Here is a 26,363-nt window from a genome sequence, read left to right as displayed (position 1 = left end):
TTTATTCATCTTTGTTAATGTCTATTAATACCGAGACATCTGTTTGTTTATGTGTATTAACTTATTTTATTAATCATAAAAAAATGAATTACTAAATGTTCAAATTAACACATAATATATATGCTATTTATGTAACGGTTCATGTTAACTAACGCATTAACTAATATTAACAAACACAGGCCTAACAACAGCCCAATACTATCACTGTCTGGCCAGTACAAATATTAGCTTTATGTCATCAATGTTGTATTGAAAAACGTATTTGGATTACAGGGTACACTTGCCTTAATAAGTCATATTAAAAGTATCGTAGCGTTTCAACTCCGCACTAAAACAGTCCAAAGATGTATAACATCTTAATGTGTTGCATGAAAAAGCTTACTTGTCCTTTTTGCTTTTAAATTAGTTTATTCTTTCCATACAAACAATTGTTAACATGATTTGGAAAGTGACAAACTGACTGTAAACAAAAAAACGCACAAACACTGGGTTGTTGAAAAACTATAAAGGCATTAAAGAGTGAGAGCGTAACACTAAATGCACCCGAAACCAAACAAACCAACATGATTCATCAGACTTAGATAGGAGTCTGTCTCTGTATGAACTGAATAAAACACATGTGCTGTTTTTAAATATCTTAATGATTACCATCTTCTCAATAGAATTTTGCTGCTGAAGAAAACACTTATTACATTTTCTATGTTAACAAATGCATATGGCCGTCCAGTAGACACACACACACACACACACACACACACACACCGAGGCTGAGAATGCATAAATGTACAATTATGACACACCGATAAGAACTTCACCTCCCTTTTACAGTGTTTTAAAAACGTCTTTTCTTGCAAATAAAGTTCAAGTACGTGTGTGCGCACAGTGTTCAAGTACCTGTCAAAACATACTGTACAACATCTACAGAAGCAGATATATGTAGGAGTCAGGATATTGCTGGTCTGGCATTAAATGACCTGGCAAGTGCATTCTGATTGGCTGGTCTCCAAAACAGGAAGTGAGCCACGGTTCGTACCCCCTCCAATTCCATTCCAGCTCAGAACTTGAAGCTTTGTTCACCGTAAAAACTCTCAACGTTCAGTCAACATAAGAACAACTTGAACTATCTGGGTTTTAACAGTACACATTAAGGCAATGCATTTTAGAAGCAGCATATTAAACAATAAATGGAGAAGAGAGAGAGAGAGAGAGAGAGAGAGAGAGAGAGGGAGAAATCAAGAAAATGAAAAAACATTTAATATCGGTCTGTTTCTTATGAGAAACCTCACAACACACCAGGTTTTGGCATATCTCTCAGTCTGTCTTGTTTTGTCTTTCACACACCGTCTGACAAAATGGGAATGACATCACATTGTGCCACGGACGTTCAGCCATCAAGCAAGTATACGACAAGTTCATATGTGCTCATCATGATGGCTGTATTTGGGATCTGTCTGATCAGGTGCGTTGTGAGTCCTCTGTAAAGAGCGCGATAACCTTCCTCTCGAAACACCAGACTGACACTCTGGAAAAACGAGCGGTACTTGTTGCCCTCTTCTCTTAGCCGGGTACGGATTACTTCTGCAGAACAAACACACAAAATGCTCAAACACAGTTTTTTAAATGAAAATGAAGCCGCTTATATATATTATCGTCATGTAGTCTCACCGTGTGGATAGGCTATAGAGGTGGCGCACGTCTTGGACGTGGCGGCTGCCAGCATCATTCCCACAAAGTCTGATGCGTCTTTCGAGTCCTGCTCTCCGTCCATGTGTGTTGCTTGTTTGGTCTTTACCAGACGTCGTTTGAGAGCTTCATACACCACGAAGTGAATCACAGTCTCTGAGATTCCTGCGTAGGATGCCGACATACCACGGTAAAACCCGCGCAGCCCATCAGTTTGATACACGCGTCGTATGCATTCAAACGTACTCATGCGACGCTCCCCGCGTTTCCTGCACAAAAAATGTGACAAAATTAAACCTGTTCCTTCAAACCACAGTACCCACAACAAAGAAACATTTTATATTCAGGGCTAAACTTTCATCAGTATAACTTTTAAAACGGATGCAGCACATGGGGGCATTCACAGGCTACCGCTAAAAAATGCTTCTTTACATGCGTGTTTGCATTTACCTGGCATCCAGTTGTAGCCGTGTTTTAATCACCCAAATTGGATTGGTTGCTGTGATGGCTGTAAATCCTGATTGGAGGGGAAGAGAAATAACATCATGAGAGACTCATATTCTCGAAAGAAAGTCCACTAGGTGGCAGTGCTCGCATTTGCACCTTTAAGTGATAGTTCGCCACAAAATGAGTAAGTTCTGTCATAATTTTCTCATTGTCATTTCAAACCTGTATGACAAAACACAAAAGAAAATATGTTTTGAGGAATGTTGGTAACACAAAACCATTAGTCCCTATTGACTGGCATTGCTTTAGCGTCCATACAGTAGAAGTGAATGGGGAACAATGTTTTTGTTTACCAACATTCTTCAAAATCTTTTGTGTTTTGCAGAACAAAGAACTTCAAACAGGTTTGAAATGATAAGAAATGATTTTCATTTTGGGGTGGAATTATCCCTTAAAAGGTGCAACAAGAGAATAGAAACTACAAATAAAAAGGTTCAAATGCATCTGACAAGTGTCCGTGCAAAGAGATTGTGAGAAATAGCGCTTGTACAATTCCATCATTCTTGAGAAATACAAAGACGTGCTTGTATGCGTGTTATGGATACTTTTCACAGGCACACACACGCATGTTACAATTACACTAAATCCTCTCTTCAGGCAAATGTTCAGATGAAAGGTAACACCCAACCATTATTAACACAAAAAATATTTCTTGACGTCTGAGCTCTGTGACATTTACTGGTAAGGAAATATACAGAAAGAGGTGTAGTACTTTATTTGACTGTACACACACTGTATTCACTGTGTAACTCTGTCATTACTAGTAGCGGGTTAGGTTTTTGATAGGCAAGTACACTGTAAATATACAAGAGGACCTTTTCTTTACTATGCAATTCATATGAGTTGGAGGGGTTTCCATGTTACGCAAAATATCTATTCGAGCCCATTTGAAGCCAGAATGCATGATGTAGTTAGCTGCTTCAGAATTACCTGCGATCGCAGCTGATGCCATGTGCAGCTGTGTGGAGTCGGCCTTAAACACACCATTCAGTCTCTCTTTCGAGGTGGAATATGCAGCGAAGTAAATAGCCCTGTAAACAAAACGGGAGACGAACAAATAACGCTGGTGAGTACAACACAGTTGTTATAACACGGCTCCTTGGAATGCTTGATTCTGATTGGCCAGTCGCGGCATTTTCAGGCTTTTATAGCGAAATAAGCCCCTTCAGTGTGATGCAAGACCTTACAAAGACTTACACTGGAACTAAAAGCATTGGTAACAACAGATGGTGACCATGAGAAAAACACCCTTGATGCTCTCAGCAACTGATCACGGTTCCCTCGTCTCATCTTATTAACACACACAAGTTTACATAAGATGTCCTTTCAATCACAGCGCGGAGTTCAACTAGCACAGATTTATCATTCACGCCTCATGAAACACTTTATCGTACAAACGTCTGCGTAAAACATCTGTTTACACAGAGGCTTATGCTTAAACTTCTCTAACAAGGAGTGAACAGACAACCATTTATCTGCTCTTTGATTTCATTTTCCAGGTTGTAATGTTCTTTACAGAGTTCGTGTCGAATTTGTTTGGAGTTTATTGTTGCGGTAAACCTCAAATATGCTGATGTGGCATAAAACTGCAGGGCCTGGTTTATTCACGGGCGTTTAATGATCTGAACATGTTTAATGGCCTGGAAAACAAATCCTCACATTACACAGTTATCTTTTACACTGAATTCATCAGGTCTTCTTTCAGAATATGTAGAAGGGTTCAGAAGGGTTTTGAATCGAAAAAGCAGGGTGACGGATAGCCAATATAAACTAAAAGCAAATATCGTATATTTAAAATATATTCATGATTTATACAGCAGTTAATTTTGTTCCTCTAGTCTCATTGGACAAGTCATGTACAGTAATATAAGAACTCTGGGACACGTAAATGTTTGTATTTCTTCATGATGTCAATACAAACCTAATTTCCGTCACGAGTTTCTTTAGATAAACATTCCATCTCATTGCAATCTGAAGTATGTACAAACTAAATGCTATCAAACTGGAGAACGAATTGGAACTACTGCGGTACAACGTCATACACCATTTTGCCTTGGGGCTGAATGGCTAACATGACTAAAATGCATCGTCATTATTCCAAAGTTTTCACACTGCGATGGAAACACATCGCTAGTGATGCTGTTTTGGGGCATTTCACGTATCGCGTCTTTTGCGCGCTCAAAAGTTTGTTATTTTAAATGCAGACGCCGCATTGAGATTTACAGAATGCCGCGTGCGCACCAGGGGGTTTTGACTAGAGAAAGTGGCACGGCTCGCGTTTTCAGAGCAGTTTTACTATTGCTCTTTAATAAAGAAAGTACTTTTTAGCTGAATACTCGATTAAAAAAAATCGGTAACAATAATGCATAATGTACTATATTCTAATATGAATATACTGTGAATATAATGTTCTTTTTTGCACAGCAGTGTGTTGCGTTGGAAAAGTCTGTAAAATTAATGGATAATGTCCCAGCAGAAAAGTAGCAATGCTTTTCAGTTTAACGGACTTTTATTTAACATCGAGTAGATGGCACATACAAAATACACATGTGCATGATGTCACGGCCAATTTGTGTCTTCAAAATCATGCAGTTCAACCAAAAACACAGACCGAATAAAAAATATGCATTTTCAAACCAAAATGTATCAGTTTGTATATGTATCAGTTTTGAGAGTTGGTAAATTTAGCAAAAATAAAAACCCTGCATGGCTCTATGACACTAACCCATATGCTCAATAGAGTCGACATCAGCACAGTCTGTGGTGGTTTCGTACAGAAACAGAGTTTTAAAATGAAAACGATCCTGGTTAATACTGCCGTTTCCACCTGCGTTTTAGAAAAATCTGTGTTTACACTATATTACCGATCACGAATGTCACATGACCATTCAAACAGAGTGGGCATGCGCACATAAATGTAAACAGTTGTATGGACAGACATAAGTTGGTTGTTGATGAAAGTTGCTAGTTACTAGTCACAGACCGACCAATACAAGTGCAAGGAAAAGCAAGGACTTCGTTTGGATAATTTCCTTCAGGCGCCATGCAGACCAATCGACAAATGACATAGCAATAGTGAGTGAGCTTTAAAAAGCATACAGCTCTCGATTCGCTCTCGCTTTGCTGTAATGGCACCGTGTCGATTCGTGTACGCAGCGCAGCTTGAGGTTAAACAAGCCTGTTGTTTACGCGGTCATTGCGGGGCTGGTCATTGTCGTCTACAGAGGCGTAACGAATCAGGGAAGCAAACGCAATGATACAGACTGCTGAGACGACCCAATCAGTGAGCGAATGTGGGCAACCACGCCAGCGTATTCTTGAGTCTCCGTTTTCGTCCGTTTACAAAGAAACGCAACCCCCCGAGTTTTCAAACTAAGTGTTTCCAAAAGGCTCTGTTTTCGGTGTGGTAAAAACTCTGCAGTAGTGTAGACGCCAGGTGTAACCGTAGCAGAAATTAGGCGTTATTTAAAGGAAAACGCAATAGTATAAACGCAGGCCAAACCCTGCGCATTTGTAGCTTTTCCAGTTAAGCAGGGATTGTATTCACACTGTTCTCTGAATGGGTGTTCACTTCACACTTACGCTTATAAAATCTTGTTTAGATACATTAAGATGTTGTGTCAGTATATGCAAACTCACCGTGATGGAGCCACTCCGATTAGATTGGGCCCAAGACCCCTGAATAAAGAGCGGGCTCCCTCCTTCTCAAGAATGAACCTGAGACAAAAAGAGATGAACGCATCAACATCTGTCAGTGGGAATTCATCCGTCACAGACAAAACGTCTCAATGCCTTCCGCCTTTATTATTACAAGTTTGCACAGCTTTATGACACGAGGTACTTTTCATCATCAAATATTCTGCCTGAGCCGTATGTTTGTCTTTAAAAAAAACATGCCACAACTGTTCGACTCAACTCCAACAAGATCCAAATACTTTTTGTACGCTGCATTCTGTATGTGGATTCATGAACACGGTGAACACAAACTTTAGATGTCCTGTGCGTTCAGGGTCGGAGGGGTGATAATATATCCTTAAATGTTACGAGTTTATCATTTAAAACGCTTGCCGCTGTTGCAAACCTCACAGGACACACCTCAGAAAGATTTGTTTGAACAAAGATATCCAAATTCTTGTGTGACACTCTTAAAAAAGGTGTGCGATTTAACTGTCAATCAAAGACAGATACTAAATTGGCTACAAGAGATAAATGTTGACTTGATCGAATTAAAAAAAGCTGTTTGTTTCTTCCAGCTGAAACCAGGACCAGGTTTCGTTCAAACCTATATGACATTTTTTGGTTATGGTAACACGTTAACAAATACAACCGTAATATAACGCATCTGCTACATAAACAACACATGATACATCTACAGCATTTATTCATCGCACTTTATGTTAATTCATGATTTATGAATGCTGAAAAACTGCTATATTGATCGTTGTTCATTCACGTTAGCTAATGCATAAACAAATGATTGTTAACAAATACAACCTCACACTTTTGTCTTATGTTCAACACAAACAATGCTTGAGATATACGGTTAACAATAACAATAAAACCGTTGCACAAAATTCTGCAGATATTTCCAAAATTTAGCGCAGATAACACAAAAAAGTATGACCCTTGTATTGAGTAATGTCACATCCCTCTGAAATGAAATAAAACGGCACATTGTACTTTCTGTGAGTTGAGTCTATCTATTATCAAAGTATTTGTCAGTAATAGTTAGTCTGGAGTCCTGTAAAGGGGAGTGGAAACAATTGAGAAGAGATTCTTCATAAAGAAAACACTCACGAAAGGATGGAAAGAGAGGGCGAGAATAAGAGAGAAAGACATAAAAATTGTGCAATACCTGCTGTTTTTCTTTTACATAAGCTATCTGTAACACAACCCGGCTGTTGAAGAACAAACCAACAGTAATCATTTGCCCTCTTACTACATTTATTTTTACTGGTGGTGTGGTGAAGACAGCACATAATGTTCAGAAAAACAACAGTGGCGAAAGACGATGCCTACGTTACAGGACCACAAACCATCAAATGTTTACAAAACACCAAGCTAAAACAAACACACAGCCAACACTAACACAGCGCAGACATAACACTCACTAAATGTAGCTGCCCGGCAACACTGTCAAACTAAAACACCTGAGTAAATATTAATGTGTTCACAAAAATTCATAAACACATACAGAGCAGCCCAGTGTATGTTTACTCAAAGGCGGTGGTTTGATGTTTGCCAAATTAGAGGTGGATTAAAACTGTACGTGACAGGCATGATAACCATGGCGTTGTGTACCTGAGGCAGTGAACGGGTCCCGGAGGGGCCACACGTGCCACGCTGGCTCCATTAACTGCACTCAAATGAACCTGAGAGATACAGAAGGTCACGGACGAAGACTGAAGCCTCGTCTTCACCACCTCTAACGGACACGTCAGGATCGCGCCCACCGTGCCGCCACATCTGAAAAAATAAAAAACAAAATATTATTATTATTATTGGTTTGTAAATATGAGGCTACATTAGATGTGTATTAGAGTACATTTAAGTTGCTGAGAATTCCCAATCATGTTTTTTTTTCACTTTTGATTTACTCAAATCGTGACCCCTGATTTATATCTCTTGCGCTTATCTGAACGCCACGAGACTTGAACAGCAAACACGGATTCGGAGTAAATGAGGGCGACAGGGTTTCAACTCTAATGTGAAAGGTGATTGTTGTTAGGACCGCAGATCTGGGTTTCCCAACACAGTAACTCAATCCATCCCCACGGGCCGATAATCTTGAAAATTTGAAACCACAGAATATTCAATTAATTCTGAAGAAAACATGACATCTTTAACAACAAACATGTAGTTGCAACAAGTTTAATGCAACAATTATTAGATTAGATTAGATTCAACTTTATTGTCATTACACATATACAAGTACAGTGTAAGGAAATGTAGTTTCGGTCTAACCAGAAGTGCAGTTAGCAAGTGCAGGATATACAGTTAGAATAAATACAGAATACAATATTGATAAAATATTATACAGTTATGAAAATATTTTACAGTAGACAGAGATAATAAGAGATAATAAAGTTACTAGCAAAATATATTTAAAAAAAACATTTATATGCTACTAACATGAATATAATAACCATGATAAAATGAGTCAAATTGTTTATATATATATATATATAATTATATATGTTATATATATATATATAGAAAAACAGCTATTTTTGCATTCATGTGTAGTTTCTCCTCATAAAACATCTAGATTTATTGCGTGTAAAAGCATATGTTTCTATTTTAATCACTATGACCACTACACGGAGGGCAGATACTTCGAGGTTAGGCAACAATCTCTGGAGCTGAATCAATGCCAGACAGCTCGATTCAACGATTCCACAACCGTGATTAAAAAACCTTAAAGGGAAACATGAAAATTATGCCATTCATTTCTCACCCTCAAGTAGGCTAACATCTGTATGACCTCCATTTTCCCTCAAAACGCAAATGAAGGTGGTTTTGGAAGATTGCTTGGAATCTAAGGAGAAGTCAGAAATATTCCACACCTACCTTCATTTGGGTTTCGGGGGAAAATGGAGGTCATACAGATTTTAAACTACTCGAGGGTGAGAAATCAATGGCAGAATTGTCATTTTGGGCAGGAGTTCCCCTTTAATGTTATCCTAAAAGCGATGTTTATGTGAATATTCTTTGTTATTGTGCTATAAATATCAGCGTGGACATCTTTCGAAACCTGGTGTATATTTACTCGTCACCATATATGCAAGTGCATAAGAAACGAGAAGCACATGTCTGTTCTAGTACAAATGATGAATTGAAGATTTATGTCAATAATCTGCTGTGAATGACTCAATCTGTACATCATTGTGTCACGGGTTTGATTCTCGTGAAACACATGCACTGTAAGTTGCTTTGAATAAGAGTTTGGATGTAAATATGGTCTGTGAATGTCAATGTTGTGGGTGTGTGTGTGTGTGTATTGTCTCACGGCTATATTTTGGGTGGGTGTCTTGCGTTTGTGTGTTATTGTTATTGCTGCACTGTGTGTGTGTGGTTGTATTATGGCTATATTTGGAATGTGTGTAAGATGAATGTATTTTCTTTACATTTAGTCATTTAGCAGACGCTTTTATTCAAAGCGACATACAGATGAGGAAACATTGGAAGCAATTATAACAACATAGGCAACAAAAAACATAAGTGCATCAAACTAGTCCATTAGTATACAAAGCTATGTATGACGGTTATTGTGTATGACTGTGTGTGTATATAGTGTATATAGTGTGTGTGCGCGCGCTCGTTATATGACTATAGTCTCTGTGCACTACGTATGGAGTTGTGTAAGCCGGATAACATGTCATTGTGGTGATACGTGTATTGTGAGGTCATTAAACAAAAGACGTAAATCTAAATACTATAGAAACGGATGTCAAACTTTACACTCCAATACTTGAGCTGACTGTGTGAGCAGTAACTGTTGCGCATGTATATGTAAAATGACCTTACCCTCCAGCAAACAGATGCACCAGTGTGTCTCTCTGGCTCATCTCGGCTCATACTCTCCAGGACTGGGAAGATGTGTCCGTGTCAGTGTCCGTGTCCGAGTGGATCTCATGCGGGTGGGTGAAGAAAGTTTAGCGGGCGCTTGTAGGCAGCGTATTCGACCTCGGCGCGTTTTAGCGACGCTACACTTCCGACTGCCCCCCGCTTATAGTTCCTTCCTCGACCGTTGAGCTGAAGTGATTCGAGGGTCGAAAACTCCTCAAATATCACGGATGCGGGTCGATGTCCAAGTGGAAGATTACCGGGGGGTTAAAATGAAAAAAGAAAACACAGTTGCCCCGTCCGTAGTTCACCTTCATGTACACACACAGGCACGCAACACGACGTAAACGCGAGCAAAGTTCACTCGGTCCACGGACCAATCAGAAGCCGCGTAATCTTCACGTCTCTTTCACATGATCAGCGCTTGAATTAAGGGGGTGAACGCGTGTGGTATTTGCAATCGTTGTAAATATTGTGTTTGTAGAAATATACGAGTTATTTTTAGTGAAGACTGGGATATATATATATATATGAGAAGAACTATCCGCTCTTCAAGAACTGATTCATTTGTTCGTCTTATTTTTAATATGCAAATGCGTTTTATCACGTATTTTGTTAGGCGTGAATGTTTTGTCGCATTCAAATCAGATTAGATGTCTCAGAGAATTACTAGTTATTTCATTTCTTTCACATTTGCAAGTCATGAAGTGTAAGATAAAGAATTGTGTCTTAACGCGTGTTTTCTATGGGACTTTAAAAGTCCTTTTTTTGGAGTTGGCAATTCTGTGAACATACAATAAATACAACACACAATTTTTTTGATATGTCTTTAAAACAATTGAAATGCATGCTTTATTCTTTCATTTTGGTGGACTATTATATATATATATATATATATATATATATATATACATAGAGTTATAGATAGCTTTATTTATATATATAGTTATAGGTTTATGTATATATGAGTTTGGTTCCAAAATAAGATTTAAGTTAAGTGTTTTATTTATTATGGCTCAAAACAACTGCAGTTTGATTGATATTAATTAGAATGCACAATAAAAAAACATGATTTTTGAGTGATCTCATTTTGGAACCAAACTCGTATATATATATATATATATATTACTGTACTGTATATATGTATATATATATTATGAAAAATGCACACTGCTTAAAATATTTTAGGTAGAATCAAATGGAGTGGATGTAGAAGCTCAATGTTTTATTGACATGTTTAAAGTCCTTGCTTGGGTCTTTAGTTAAGCGCAGACACATTTCTTTAGTTTTCTAATTTATTGTTGGTTGTACAGTGTCGCCACCTATTGTCGACTTATTTTCTTTCTCATTGAGTTAATGTTTTTCACGGTCTAGAAGCATTTTTTCCATGCTTCTTTAAAAATGGCATGTATTAGAAACTTTTAATACAATTTAATTCAAGTACAAATACCAACAATAAGCATTTCCACAACTATTTCAAAGAATATGCATATAGGCATCCTCATATTAAATATGTGAACAATTGCTTGTTATATCAACATAGACACCACCAATGTAAAAAAAACCCAGTGACATTATTTTAATTCAGAAAGTACTGAAAAAGCATTTTGTATGTCACTATAATAGGTGCTTTTAGTCACAGTGAAACTTTAAATGATGTTTCTATCTGTGTGTGTGTGTAAACCGATATGTCTATATTTAAAGTGATTCAATCTCCTCTGAGTTTCCGTACTTTGACCTGCAGACTATCAGTGATCTGTCGTGTTTTGCTTTCTTCAGAACGCAGACATTGATGACAAATCCCAAATCTCCCCCGAAGAGTGAATTGAAAAATAACCTTGAACTGAACATGTCTATTAGTAAAGTCTAATTATTAACCTTTCACACACGCTGTCCTCTTCAGTTAAGGACTTTGATCTGCCAGCCTGTAGCTAATAATATCTCTCTGTGTTTATTTGTGTCCACACTCTGAATGTTACACTTTTGAACTCATTTTAGGGTTCATGTTGAACTGTGTCAGCAATTATAGATCGTCCGATTTTCTAAAATATTGAAAACAGATACAAATCTGTGTTGAGCTGTATGAGATATGGCAAATGACAGCAGATCAGTTATTTTGGTTAAAACATTTTTAAGTGCTGCCCACGCTCTTATGGAAGAATCTTACGATCCCAGAACAGCAGGCAGGTTGAAAATGGATGTGTGTGAAACACTGACTCATTAGGTAGGTAGGTAGATAGATGGATGGATGTGTAGATAGATAGACAGACATACAGATAATGATAGATGGATGGATGTGTAAGGAGGTAGGTAGGTAGATAGGTCAATAGGTAGGTAGATAGATAGATAGATAGATAGATAGATAGATAGATAGATAGATAGATAGATAGATAGATAGATAGATAGATAGATAGATAGATAGATAGATAGATAGATAGATAGATAGATAGATAGACAGACGATGATAGATGGAAGGATGGATGGATGTGTAGGTAGGTAGGTAGGTAGACAGACAGACAGACAGAGAGGCAGGCAGGCAGGCAGGCAGACAGGCAGACAGACAGACTGACAGACTGACAGACAGATAATGATAGATGGATGGATGGATGTGTAGGTAGGTAGACAGACAGACAGAAAGACAGAGAGGCAGGCAGGCAGGCAGGCAGACAGACAGACTGACAGACAGATAATGATAGATGGATGGATGGATGGATGTGTAGGTAGGTAGGTAGGTAGGTAGGTAGACAGACATACAGACAGACAGAGAGGCAGGCAGGCAGGCAGGCAGGCAGGCAGACAGACAGACAAATAGAAGTGCAACATTCCTGGTGAGACATTCTTCCCAACTCATTCCGGTCAACCACATCTCTCACAACATCAGTTTTTAAATCTATAATTTAGTCTCAACAGGTGTTGTTCTGGCATTTTTTTAAAACTAGTAACTTTGTATTAGCACCTATTGTATAATGGCTCCTGTATGACGTATTAAGTAGATAAAGTCAATTTAAACACATAGACAAACTCGTTTGCTAGAACAAGATGTAATGGCGCGTCATGACCAGCAGGAGGAGTCATGAATCTCTCTCTTCCACGCACGCACGCACACACACACACACGCGCGCACACACACACACTCGTTCAGTCAGTGTTGTGTAGGAGGAGGGTTGTGAGGTTTACTGTGGGCAGGCAGAATCTGATCAGTCCTCGCGGTCAGATGGATTATGGTTCCTCGCGACGGAGATCAGTCCGGGCTCGAGATCTGTGAGCGAAATATCTGAGCTCTGTTACCACCGACAGGTAAGGACAGCTCTCTCTCTCTCTCTCTCTCTCTCTCTCTCTCTCTCTCTCTCTCTCTCTCTCTCTCTCTCTCTCTCTCTCTCTCTCTCTCTCTCTCTCTCTCTCTCTCTCTCTCTCTCTCTCTCTCTCTCTCTCTCTCTCTTTCTCTCTCTTTCTCTCTCTCTCTCTCTCTCTCTCTCTCTCTCTCTCTCTCTCTCTCTCTCTCTCTGATCTGTTTCATTGTTGCGCTCGCCTCACGCTCTGCGCGTTTTTCGTGTTTGCGTGATGTCTTGTTACGATATTCCTTTAGTTTATTGTTATAAGACATTCGTGTCGAGCTTTTAGCAGCAAGAACCGATGGTATTTATTCTCATGACACGTCAGAGGGAAATGTATGACTGTTTACACACACACAGCATCATTTGCACTCTATACTGCTCACTTGCACACCAGGCTCATTTGCACTAATGGACCACTTCCATAACTGTACTAACCGATCTACTGCACTGTAACCTATAAACTGCATCTACTCATCTATTGCACTGTAACTTAAATAACTGCATTAACTATTCTACTGCTCTGTAACCTATAAACTGCATTAACTCATCTATTGCACTGTAACTTCAGTAACTGCATTAACTCATCTTCTGGACTGCAAACTATTAACTGCATTAACTCATATACTGCACCGTAACTTTAATAACTGCATCAACTTCAACAACTGCATTAACTCACCTATTGCACCTGTACATTAATGTTCATAGTATATAGCCATCTGTATATATTGTTCATAGTATATACCTACTGTCATATTTTCATAGAACATACCTACTGCAAAATATTTTTATAGTCCACGCCCACTGTATTATATTCTCTCATATCGTATTCTGTATTTATTCTAACTGTATATCCTGCACTTGCTAACTGCACTTCTGGTTAGACCTAAACTACATTTCGTTACACTGTACTTGTATATGTGTAATGACAATAAAGTTGCATTTGTAAATGACTTATTTATCAGAAATGAACACATTTGTAAATGCTTTATAAAGGGTAGCTTAATGTAAAGGGTTGCCGTAACAACTACTAGCCATCTAGTCAGTCGTCTGCTGTAACTGCAGTTTCTAAAGAGTAAAAACATTGTGTACTTCGTCGTAAAATGATGTCATGTCGTCTACAATAATGATGCTCGATAATAGTTTGTGCTTTTAAACAGAAGTTGCGGCGGGACAGAAAGGTGTGAATGTTTAGTAGCAAAGGAACTGATGGGTGTGGCCAGACTGTAGTTTAATGCACTCATTATGTGGCTCCAGACTGCCGGTTTAAACATCTGCTTGCTTCATCAGCTATGCGCTCTTGTTTTTATATCACTAGAAAAGTAAAACCTGAAATATGAGGCCGATTCTTGGAGATCATAAATGATGATGTTTATTTGAAAATGGAAAAATGCAAAGGTTTAATTGAGAGTTTGTACAGTAGAGAAGTGATCTTGTGTATGGATCCCACCGAACATGCAAACCAGCTATTTCAAAATAATAATAGTTTCTGCTGGTGTGTGTCCGAGTGAGCTAAATAACATGTTGCATGTCTGTGCTGTGTGTGTAATGTTGTGTTTGTGTGTCTGCGCTCTGGTGTTTGTTAACATTCTTAAAGGAAGTCAAAACTATGGGGGTTTAGTTACTGTGTGTGTGTTGGGCTTATAACTTGACTTCGTGCAAAAGAGATGTTAAATAAAGTTTGATATGTAATGATGGTTCGCTTCTCTCCTGAATGTCTAGGTGACAGCAAGGGGGCTGTGCGTGGATGGCTGACGGACAGGTGTGTCGACCAATCACAGGACAATGCTGGCACGGAACCGTTTCATCGTGGTGCTGGTGGTGGGAATGCTGCTGGCCGTGCTGAGTTTCAGTCTGCAGTATTGTAAGTGTGTGTTTTTGTGTAAAGCACAATGTATACGTGCTCTTCCTCTCTTTTTGCTCGGCATGCCTATTCATAATTCCCGTGGGGTGCTTTGTTTGTGAATGTATAGGTTTAGCGTGTCAGGTGTGGATACAGCCGCGGCCGGATTGTTTTCACTTGGTGTGTGTTGTAGTTCCAGTGGGAATACGGTGTCAATTAGAAAGCATTCACTGTTTCCCTGGCAGACGTGCTATATATAACAGACTGGCTCAGCAGATCACAGCTTTATAAAGTGATGTTTGACTGTATTTAGAAATGTACAAAACCTAAAGTACAGTGCAAAATACGAATGATGGCGTTGTTGTCTACAAAACAGTACTGAGTCACAGTATTCATAGTATACCTTGACATACAGTATATGGAGTATACTGTACATACGGATGCCTTTATACAGTTCACTGTGTGATGATTACTAGGGTATTTACTTGATAATTCCTAAAGTTATCTGGTTTTATTTTGTTTGGATCATTAAGATTTTTCTTATATTTATATTGATACAGTGGCTTCTGCTGACAGGGCTATGAAATAACCTCAGCAGACAGTCTGATACTTTCTATTTGATGTACAGATCAGAAAAATGTCCTAATAAGGTGAAAAGTACAAACTCTCTATGTGTAAACACTTACATTGCCTTGCTAAGTCCGAGTTGACAACTACAATTCAACACATGGACGATACTTGACCATAGGTCATCTAAAGGGGAGAGTATAGTCCGGCACTTATATTCAGGATTGAGTACGCTCAAGAACCTGTGCGGACGTGTTTGTGCGCAAGACGGACGCGGAAAGTCAAGTATAACAAGTCTGAGATCAATTTGAAAATTAAAAACTAATTTATGTTTTTTTATTTCTGTCTCGATTGTTTGTATCGCACGACATAAGCACAGTCAAAACATCGGAAAGTCTGTAAATTAAAGTGTATTTTTTAACAGAGAGATGTTTTATTTATTTATTATTGAAAGTCTTAATTCGATTGGTTTCTGGGACAGATTATTCTCAGATTAGACTCTGAACCAGACTGAAAATCCTCTTCAGTTGAGAACCGTAGTCATTTGGCATTCGCTAAAAATACACTCTTTAGTATCAACAGATTGAATTATCTTCCACAGATGGTGAGAACGTCCAAAAGCAATTCAGATGTAGCCAAACATGGTCATATTTTTTTACAGGGTCCCTTTAATGCCCGCCCCTTGGATCACACACCCAATCACAGTACAGTTTGAGCAAAAGGATCAGCCCCAATGGAAGAAAGTCTTAATTTAGATATTTGATAGACACTGTGTTGCTGAAAGGAAGTAGCCGCTCAAAAGATAAAGAAAATATTTCCTGTAAGTGTTTGTAGACATATTAATATAGACTGATGGTTAGGGCTGCTCCATCATGACACAAATCATAATCACGATTATTTTGGCCAATATTGAGATCACGACTATTTAACACGATTACTCATTTACCTTGAAAGCAATATATATTTATAAAACAAAAAACTTTTCTTTTAAACTGTGAATTTAATTGAAAAATAAATGTGAAGAAATAGCACTGCTGAACCGCTGTAAAGGAAGGTGTGAGCTGTGGATTTTTACTACAAGAAAAGAGAGGATCCTTGCTAAATGGAATGCAGCACAATAATCGTTTACCTCGATTATTTTGTTTTTGTAATTGATGAAGGCCAAAATTGACGATTACGATTCATATCCGATTAATTTCACAGCCCTACTGATGGTTGTGTGTATATCACAGGGAATAAATGGATACATCTTTGACTTTTTGTGTGTACTGTGCTGGCTTGTGCATGTGTTTGCTTAGTAAAATATATTTTTTCACTCTTTCCTGTCCCATAAATAAAGTACATGGGGCCGGATTCATGAAACTGTTCTGAAGACAAAATATAGGATTGATCTTAAAGTCCCAGTGAAATTAAAAATGACAATTTTTATTTTTTCATGAAATATTGCAGCATTTATAGGAATTAGCTTATCATGTTTTCAATGTTGATCATTTTCTTAAAAAAATTCATGTACCCTCATTATCCTCAGTTAAGATCTGAAATGCAATACCGCCCTGAAATGATTATCCATCTAAAATGACGTAAATTAGATGTTTTGACCAAAGCTTTGCTAGTGTGGTGTCTGTATATGTTTACCTATACAATAAACTGTATGTGTGTAACAAGCACATCGCATTCTTATATAGCCTATTTATAGATTCGCATTATGTGTTAAATGGCATTTCACGGTCTCATGTTAGCTAATATGTTAGCAAGCGTTAGATATACTTATTATAATAATATTTGTGTGCTACTAGAGCATTATACTTGTAACCCTCTCCGTTTCTATTCACTCTCCCAGAATAATGTAAAAACCACTTTGATAATGAAAGCTAAAGTAAGAGAGCTAAACATTGTCGTTATTATACCCTAAATGGCAAGTAAACTTCGAAATTATGATTCTGGCTCAATACAATTAACGTCACTCGTGAAAAAACCAAATACATGTATTAAACAGTTTTTTTTCGGGAATACATTTGATTCCTAACTTTTTTCGTAAAATTTGAATTTAAGAACCGTATATAAAGAAAATAATAAAACAAATCCAAAAGGAATGGCTAAAGGTCTCTGTATTCGGTACCCAAACACACTGCTGAAACATTCACAAATGAGCACAAACGGACTGCTGTAATTTAGGCTTTTGGCGATATGTAATATCTGGCGATTATTCACATATAATGGCGCGGCTTCCCGAACAGGGTATAAGACTAGTTCTAGACTAAAATAAATGTTAGAGGTGACATCTCAAAGTACATAAGTGTCATTATTGTGTTTATTTTAAACAGTTTTCTGATGATCTTACTGTACATATCAGGTCTGTCATTTCATCCACCCTGTCCTTCCTCACGATGACTACGATGACTCCTTCTTCACACTGTGTGAAATCGTTACTAATTCATTCAGTGCTTTTGTGGTTTGGTTGAATGCACTCTCTCTCTCTCCCTCGCTCTTTTTACTTGGGTTCACTCAACCGTGACTGCTTCATTTTAAAGAAGGAGACTTCAAGTCTGTAGAGACCAACAGACAGAGAATGAGGCCCATACACCGAGAGAAGGAGAGAGAGAGAGAGAGAGAGAGAGAGAGAGGTGAAGGACGAAGAAAGACAGAATGAAATGCACAGCATCAGATCTCATCTGGTGATTGTCAGATTCACTGTCATGTCATTTTAAACATATGACTTTCTTTCTTCTCCAGAACATTTTGAAGAAAATTGATAACCAAACAACACTGAGCCCCATTGAAACCCTTTCTTCTTGAACGACATATGGTGAAAAAAATGATGATAGAATGTACATTTCTGGGTGAACCTTTAACTCGATCCGTTTGTCTATTTCGAGAGTTGATTTTGTCAAGATTGGCCCTCGCTAGTACCGTCAAACCTGTAGGTACGCACAGAAAGCTTAAAGGAGCAGTCAATTCCGTCCTATGTAATGCATCTCGCATCTATTATATTTGTCTATTTGAGAGAGGAAGTGTGTACATGTGTGTGTTTTTTCTTGTTAACTTCACTCACAGGCCTACAAAGAGCTCTTTGTGTGGTCAGCCCCTTCACAAAGCTGTGCTGTGATTGGCTAAGAACTCATTCCTAACATTCTATTGGTCGTGCAGATTTGACAAGAAGGACAGGGGTTTCAATGCTGTATAGAGACAGACATAATGTGAACCCACACCTGCAGTGCACACATGATCTCTCTCACACATCTCCAGAATGTCTGCCGCCACTCGTATGAATCAGCTAACTGTTATTCTTCTTTCTGGTGAGTTTAACTCTTAGTTGGTTACATCAGCAAATAGAAGTGTATGAATAGAGGTTTATTTTTAGTCTGTTTTCGTTTATTAATAGATTTGTTAATTGTGTTGAAGAACATCGGCAATGATTGTATTTGAATGTTTTTCTCCTGTAAAGTATGAACCGATCAAATCGCTTTGCATAGAATGGTTTTGCATTGAATGGTTTTGTTGAAATGAATCGGTTCATGGTTTAACGTGAGCAATTTTATCGGGAGTAGAGGAGTATGATGCTGGTTTCTGTTGCTTGATAGAGTTTTGTTTCTTCTAGTATCTCTATGTATGTAAAACTGCTTTGCAAAAATGCAAAATTGTGAAAAATACATTTGATGTGAACTGCATAAAATATCGCGTATTATTAAAGGGGCTATGCAGTATACGTTCGTAAGAATTTTGCATCATTTATTTAGACTCATGTTTTAACCTCTTTAGTGAATTTAGGTTTGCATAAACTATGATTGTTTTTTCTGCAAGCTCAGTTTTCTTCGCTATGCCGATTCGTCAGATTCCTCCCTATGCCCACATCACCTTGGTTATGTCCCAAACATAACAAGCGGCAGCACTGCGCGACCTCAGTGTTTACTCAGTGAGCTCACTTCTTAGGAAGCTGGAAAAAGCGTGCATGTGTGTGTGCTTGTGACCGGCACTGAAAGCCGTCTTTTAATCTTTCTCTGCACAGTGCACCTGATTCCAACCAATCCGGTGGCAGAGCAGGGGTCACATGGTAAAAGTAGGAAGCGAGTGAATCCGGTTCTACATACGGAGCCGCCCATCCCGGACCCCATCAGAGACACCCATCAGTACTGCAACTACCCCAACATCACCGAACACGGCTGGGAGGGTGAGAAACACACCCGTCACCCTTCACACTTGTTCAAAGACTCTCAAAGACTCCTATGGATGTATTTGTGTGTGTAGGTCACAGTCCGGCTGACTACAGACTGCTGTCGGTCCAGGTGATGATTCGTCATGGAGACCGTTATCCTCTGTACTCCATCCCCAAAACTAAGAGACCTGCTATAGACTGCACGCTGTCAGACAAGAGGTACACACGCATTAGCATTCACCTGTCTAACATCAATACAAACCATACAAGGCATTATTTTAAATTTAGGTATTTTTCTAAAAGCAATCAATCTGACTTACTTTAAAAGATGTTTTTGCGCTTAGAACCGACTGCCGACATACATGTGTGTGTGCGTCTGTGTTTGGTACTGTATGATGTCTGAATCAATATCAGATTAATATTTCATTCCTCTTATCATGTTTCATCCTCCCTGCGTTTCTGTGGAACGGCTGAAGTTAATTAAAGGTTTCATCATAGTATTCCAAGTCACGCCATCACAAATGCTGCTGTCCAGAATATTCAGAGAATTATCACAGTCAACAAGCCATAATATTTCAACGCTGCCTCAGATTTATAGTAATCCTCACTAGTTACTAGTTTTTCATACACACACAAGCAAACATCACATACCCTACTATAGCTCTGCATGTCCATTAAATGTATTTTCAGATTTCTATTAATATGCCATTGTTATGTATTTTTACGGAACTCAAAATGGTCAATTCCTATTTTACATTTTAATGTCGCTCAAAGTATTGTTTCAAAATAATATTTTGTATTTATCTTTTATTTTAGTTATTTGGATTACTTTAACCATGGATGGGATGTGCTTTTTGAAGCTTTGCCATGTTCAGCCCAATTTAAGAAGAGAACATGATGGCATTATGATATCAAATGGTTTGTTTGAACATATGCAGAAGAAAAAATCAATCTGTAATAGGATGAGTAAAAGCTAATACTGAGAGAACATATTTGGTATAACTATTCCTTAGTTTCATGACCAGACAAAGCCTAGGTTCAATGCAAATCAAACATTTTGCATGAAAATTGTACACAAAACCTAGAAGGTTGTGTCTTGTTGGTCTGTCATAAAGGGATAGTTCACTCAAAATCCTCATTTACTCACCATCTTGACACTTCAAACCTGTATACATTTCTTTCTAACGCAGAAAACAGAAGAACATATTTTGAAGAAAGTAACCTATTGCTACCGGCATTGTATGGACATAAAAGCAGTGCAAGTCAACTGGTAACGGATAACAACATTCTTCAAAATATCGTCTGTTGTGTTCTGCGGAAGAAAGAAGGTCATACAGGTTTCAAATGAATGGAGGATGAAAAAATGATGACAGGATTTTCATTTTGGGGCAAACTATCACTTTAAAAATAAAGTTATCCTTAGAGTTTACTGCCACTGACTAATGTTATTTATTACCCCGGTACTAAAAGAAGAATTATAAAAGTAATGCTTTTGTCAGGAGTCACGTTTTATTTAATAGAGCTAGCTGAATTCAGTGGACTTTTGTGGATTCATTCGTGTTTCCACATCGCCCTCTTGTGGATTATTCGTGCAGTTGCACTTTTAACATGGCTATAAAGTTATCCTTGGGTATGGAGCTTGGATGGCTTAATATATGAACAATGGCATTGCCTTTATAATTGTGAAAGAAAAAATGTTGTAACTGTCACAGTATTCATAATCTTTAATATTTTTACTCTGATGCCGCCATTTTTTTGCGTCAAAATCTGTGATGGTCTCAACCTAAACCTGTTCTCTTTTGCATATTTAACAGTTAAATATGACACATCAAACATAAGATCAGATATATAAACACACAGGGACAGTAGGTGGCGGTATGTCCTCTTGACACAAGCCATCCTGCCTGACACAAAAGAAGAACACGTTCAGTATCAGTAAGCGTCTGTTCAAGGTAAGCGTGCATTAAATCTCAGCTTTAAACTACCGCCTTTAAGACATTTAAGACTATTTAAGACATCAGCATCCACCATAATCGTGTACTTTATACATTATGAGGATATATTGATAAACACAATAATAAGGTGCTTGCGGTTTGGTTATTTATTCTGTATTAGAGCACACGTGAATATAGGACCCCGTCAGGTAACGACATAGGGAGGGAAGACAATAACGTTCATAAAAAAGTCAAAATCTGGATAGAATGCATTGTACAATGGCTAAAACATAGTATAGTATATAATAAATAAATTATCCTACAGAACCTTATATTTACTGAAGAACTGATTCATGTGTCTGTGTTTAGTTTGGCTGTCTAGCTGTGCGTGCAACCAGTTTACATTATCGAAAAATAATATGGCGGCCTCCTTAGGTCAAAATGAGTCTTACATTTAGGGTTTCTTTAAGAATTGAAAATATTTGATGTGTTTCTATCGACAAATGCTAGTAGTGTAAAGCTAATACAACGCATTGAGCCATACATCTCTCTATACACCGGGTTCCCTTTAAGGGAACAAGTTAACCCGAAAAGGAAAATTCTGTCATCATTTTCTCCCCCTCGAGTTGTTGCAAATCTGTATAAATGTCTTTGTTCTGATGAACACAAAGAAAGATATTTGGAAGAATGCTTGTTACCAAACAGTTATTGGCCACCATTGACAACCATAGAAGGAAAATGAGAATTGTGGTCAAAAGTGCCTCAGAACTGTTTGCTATCCAACATTCTTCAAAATATCTTATAAGGTGTTCAGCAGAACAAAGACATTTGTAAGACAATTTCTCCTACTATGGGAGTCAATCGTGGCCTTTTTGGGGGTTTGAGTTGTTTATAAACCACACAAATGATTTCAGTCTGAAAATTGTTGTATTTTGTATTTTTGCAGAAGGCCCTCTCACCCCCTACTGGCCTCTTTTGTTAATCACATGGCTCTGGGAGGGCGTGGTCACTGGGACGCATCATTGGGATCTCTGCCCCGATTACCCAATCACAGCAGCTGTGAGATGGGCGAGCTCACACAGACAGGTAGCCAATCATTGTTTAAAATTTCTGCGTTCCAAAACTATTTGTGTTTCCAAATATAACGTACAACGTGTCTCTTTCAGGTGCCGTACAGCACTTGAAAAACGGGGACCACCTTCGTCAGGCCTACATCAAGCGTCACAATCTGCTCACAGATGATTGGTCGCCGAGGCAGCTGTGGGTGGAGACCACCGGTAAAAGCCGCACCCTGCAGAGCGGATTGGCCTTCCTCTTCGGCTTCCTGCCGCGTTTTGATTGGTCGCGGCTGACGGTAAGACAGCAGTGGAGTACGCTGTTCTGCGGTTCCTCTTGCGACTGTCCCGCACGAAACCGATATTTGGACCAGGAGCAGCGCAGGCAGTACCGGCAAAGGATTGCGGACGCAGAACTCGAGCGCACATACGTCGCCATGGCAAAAACTTTGGGTGTGGCGACGAAAACTCTCAGGGCAGCCAATCCGGTGGATGCTCTCTTATGTCACTTCTGTCACAATCTTCCCTTCCCCTGCTCCAGCACACGGACCACAACCAGCACTCCTCCCGAAGGGGCGTGTCTTACGCAACAGCATTTCGCCGTGATTCGCCGGCAACAGAAGGACGATGAACTGGAGCGTCGGGAGGAGGGGATTTACCGCCGATACGCCGTGCTGGCCGCGCATCCGTACCTCAGCCGCACCGCGGCACGCATGGAGAGGATCGCGAAAGACAGCCAGACGCGCAGAGGAAGAGAGGAGGCGGTCTTTGCGTTAGCATCCGCTCATGATGTAACCATGGCGCCGTTGCTAAGCGCACTAGGCCTGGAAGGAGCAGGATTTCCGAGGTTCGCCGCACGGCTGATTTTTGAGCTGTGGAACAGCCCAGACGTAAAAGACAATGGGAAAAATGAGAGAATGAAAAGAGGAAAAGGGTTGGACAATATGTTTATTCGTGTTCTCTATAACGGTGAAGACTTGACCTTTGACACAGCCTTCTGCCGGGATCACAGTCGCAGCATCGCTCAGCCTCTGTGCCCTTTGGGTAAATTCCTGTCTTTTGTTCGAAGGGATATGTTTAATATTGTTAATGCTACAAGTTACCATCAGGCCTGCCATCAAACTGTACTATAGTGAATGAAAGAGAACACGAGGAAAGAGGGAGACATTGTTAAAGGGAAAAATAAGACTGAATGAATAGTTCATCTAAAAATCAAGATTCTGTCGTTTACACATACTCACAAGTTGTTTGCAACCATATGGTGTCTTTTGTAAAACACAAGAATGTTTACACGGCTGAATACATTGACCAGGTGCTTTCCAAACGTATTTTAAAGCAGCTTTTCTATAGGTTTGACATTTGGTGAATTAAATAACAAATAATCGTGAAGCGGAAGAAAAAAAGAATCACACTTCATTAAACGGCATGATGTTAGAACAGAATGCATAACGTCATCACCGACTTCTTTCGCATCCAGAGACGACCTCTACCTCCACTAGAATAGTCTTTGTGCCATTAACCAGGGTCAGTCATCTCATTGAGGCCTTAATAAAAAAGTAAGTCAAATGTCCATCTCACAAATAAAATTTTAATGCATGATGCTGCAAATCCCTTAAAATAATCAAACAATCTATATTAATAATTAAAGTAAATTTAAAATTTATATAGCTCTATTTGCACATTTAGTATAAGGGCTCCATGCATCTCTCATCTAAGACCCCCGCTTTAGGGTGAACCATTTCTTTGTGTTTAAAATGAGTGGACCAAACAATTGTACTTGCACAAACTGTTTGTTAAACCTACAATCAACTGACAGGGTCAGATTTTGTTTACAACAGTCATTGGGTGTAGATGAGATTTAGCCGTCGATTGATTGCACATCCCGATATATTTGTATTATTTTAAATGAGTGTAAGTGATACCAAGGACTCAAAACTGCCTAAATCCGACGCATTTACTCTACATGTCTTTCCTTTACTGTGAGTCAGTCATGAAGACAATCCTAATGCTTTCACTATAGAGAGAACAATCCATTTGTGTCGTGTTTGACACTTTTAGACCAGATTTCCTTAATGATAGGACTGTAGGGCACTCAGCCACTTTATAGCAGAATTCCTGCACGATCGGGAATCAGATTTATTTGCTGGATGTCCCGAGGAGACTCCACACTAGACCAACTTTGTTTGTAAGTATTTGGACGAATTCAGTTTATATTATTTTCTTCATCTAGTTTGATATTTTCTCTTTCCCTTTCCTCCTTAGCGAGAGCAGTGACAGCATTTCTGTGATTCTGTAAGGGTGAATTATGTAAAAAGGATTTGTGTTTTATTTTCTGGCACGTTACAAACTTCAAAGCAGGATTTTCAATAAAACATCAATTGTTTTGTCTGAAAGATTCACTGTTTTTCTATATATACACTAGTCGGCTAAAGTCTCACATAAACTTACATCAGAAGATATAAACACTGGTCCAGAAGCACTTCCACTTTCAGATTTATCTTTTTTTCTATTTCACAGATATAACGTCTTTAAAATGTTTAACACCTTTAAGTTAACATTCTCTTGGTTGTATTTCTTTCTCAATGGTCTATGGAGTGGCTCAGAGATGGCCAACCCGGAAGAAAGCGATGCGCTGGTTCCCTCGACCGAAAGCATTTGCATTGTTCCCGTAGACCTTTGGAAGGTCTCAAAAAATAAGATCTTTATGAACAAATGTTTGTGATGTTTACAGTTTTGTCTATCAAGATAATCTTTACAGATAAACACAACATTTGCTATTCTTTAAGCCAAATACAATCGGCAGAAGTGAAAAGCTAACCCGAGGCTATAAACAGACTACGGTCGCTCCATATCAACCTCACCCCTACCAAGCCTCCCACAACGTTCTCAAACTTGATTAAAAATGATAAAAATGTAAGTAATTACTCCCTCAATGAATATCTAACAATAATTTTAGACATTTGTGCATTATTCGTGAGCTTTATATGTGCGATGAAGTCTAACATCCCCGCCAAAGAGAGTAGTTGCTCTTAGCAACCACCGTTTTTAAGACACGTTAAGGCTTTGAAAATCATAAGTTGGTGTTTTTTCTGTCATAGATTAAAAGGTGAAAATATTTAGAGGTTTTGTTAACTATTCAATTCAACTTGATTTATATAGCGCTTTTCACATTTTGCATTGTTCCAAAGCAGCTTTACAGGGGAAAAAATAAAAACCCCAAAAAAGGGTAAAACACGCTACATGGTGTATTAAATAGTAAATTAAATTATTAATTTGAATTGTTAAAATGCTAACTCGCTTCGGGGGTCTGCATACAAAAATACGCCATATCTGCGGCCCTCTTTTGGTTTAAACAGGACGTGCTTCTTGTTTACGTCTTGCAAAATGGTCTATAGTTTACTATAGTTCTATAGTTTCTAAGCTGAATCTATAGTTCAGCTATTATTCTGGCCCTACACTCATCACGTTGGCAAGACGGGATCTGTTAAAAAACTTGTTCACTCTGACCTGCAGAAATTGCTTAAATGAGATTTTCTTGTTTGTTGTTGGATCCGAGGCTCTATCCCTGATATTGTATTTCATATGATGGCCACAAGGTGGCAGGAGAGTTGCATGTGTGGTATCACTCAAGACCCCAAAGGTAAGACTTGGGTTGAGTCAGTACTGTTAAAATATATCAAGCATCAGTTCATTGGTCAGCATTATATAAGGAAATGTAGCGTG

General features: G+C 38.7%; 2 protein-coding genes across 3 annotated transcripts; one reads left to right on the top strand and one right to left on the bottom strand.

Annotated features, from left to right (window-relative positions):
- Positions 1-51: 51 nt before the first annotated feature.
- slc25a36b (solute carrier family 25 member 36b) lies at positions 52-10,182 on the bottom strand. Its single transcript, XM_079481620.1, has 7 exons — positions 9,718-10,182; positions 7,492-7,656; positions 5,830-5,907; positions 3,121-3,221; positions 2,134-2,200; positions 1,666-1,952; positions 52-1,578 (listed from the first exon to the last, which is right to left on the bottom strand). The coding sequence occupies exons 1-7, from the start codon at positions 9,756-9,758 to the stop codon at positions 1,385-1,387; spliced, it is 933 nt and encodes a 310-aa protein (XP_079337746.1). The 5' UTR covers positions 9,759-10,182; the 3' UTR covers positions 52-1,384.
- A 2,596-nt stretch (positions 10,183-12,778) lies between these two features.
- Positions 12,779-25,030, top strand: pxylp1 (2-phosphoxylose phosphatase 1). Of its 2 annotated transcripts, XM_079481618.1 has the most exons (6): positions 12,779-13,053; positions 14,811-14,952; positions 19,505-19,666; positions 19,744-19,870; positions 22,532-22,671; positions 22,752-25,030. In XM_079481618.1, exons 2-6 carry the CDS (start codon positions 14,874-14,876, stop codon positions 23,771-23,773), a joined length of 1,530 nt encoding a protein of 509 aa, XP_079337744.1. In that variant the 5' UTR covers positions 12,779-13,053; positions 14,811-14,873; the 3' UTR covers positions 23,774-25,030. The 2 variants fall into 2 exon arrangements, with proteins under 2 accessions (XP_079337744.1, XP_079337745.1); XM_079481619.1 differs by lacking the exons at positions 12,779-13,053; positions 14,811-14,952 and adding an exon at positions 18,677-18,794.
- The last annotated feature ends 1,333 nt before the right edge of the window (positions 25,031-26,363 follow it).

The sequence above is a fragment of the Barbatula barbatula genome, assembly GCF_947034865.1.
Source record: "Barbatula barbatula genome assembly, chromosome: 19".
Taxonomy (NCBI): domain Eukaryota; kingdom Metazoa; phylum Chordata; class Actinopteri; order Cypriniformes; family Nemacheilidae; genus Barbatula; species Barbatula barbatula.
Note: the sequence above shows the minus strand (reverse complement) of the source record. Positions and strands in the feature narration are given on the sequence as shown.

What these genes read in the sequence shown, in the direction of transcription:
- pxylp1 (XM_079481618.1), top strand. Translation starts at nt 14,874, where the DNA reads ATGCTGGCACGGAACCGTTTCATCGTGGTGCTGGTGGTGGGAATGCTG. An exon ending in CACCGAACACGGCTGGGAGG is followed by an intron (nt 19,667 to 19,743) that starts GTGAGAAACACA and finishes TTGTGTGTGTAG; the next exon opens with GTCACAGTCCGGCTGACTAC. An exon ending in TGCACGCTGTCAGACAAGAG is followed by an intron (nt 19,871 to 22,531) that starts GTACACACGCAT and finishes GTATTTTTGCAG; the next exon opens with AAGGCCCTCTCACCCCCTAC.
- slc25a36b (XM_079481620.1), bottom strand. Translation starts at nt 9,758, where the DNA reads ATGAGCCAGAGAGACACACTGGTGCATCTGTTTGCTGGAGG. An exon ending in GTGCATCTGTTTGCTGGAGG is followed by an intron (nt 7,657 to 9,717) that starts GTAAGGTCATTT and finishes TTATTTTTTCAG; the next exon opens with ATGTGGCGGCACGGTGGGCG. An exon ending in ATCGGAGTGGCTCCATCACG is followed by an intron (nt 3,222 to 5,829) that starts GTGAGTTTGCAT and finishes TTTTGTTTACAG; the next exon opens with GGCTATTTACTTCGCTGCAT.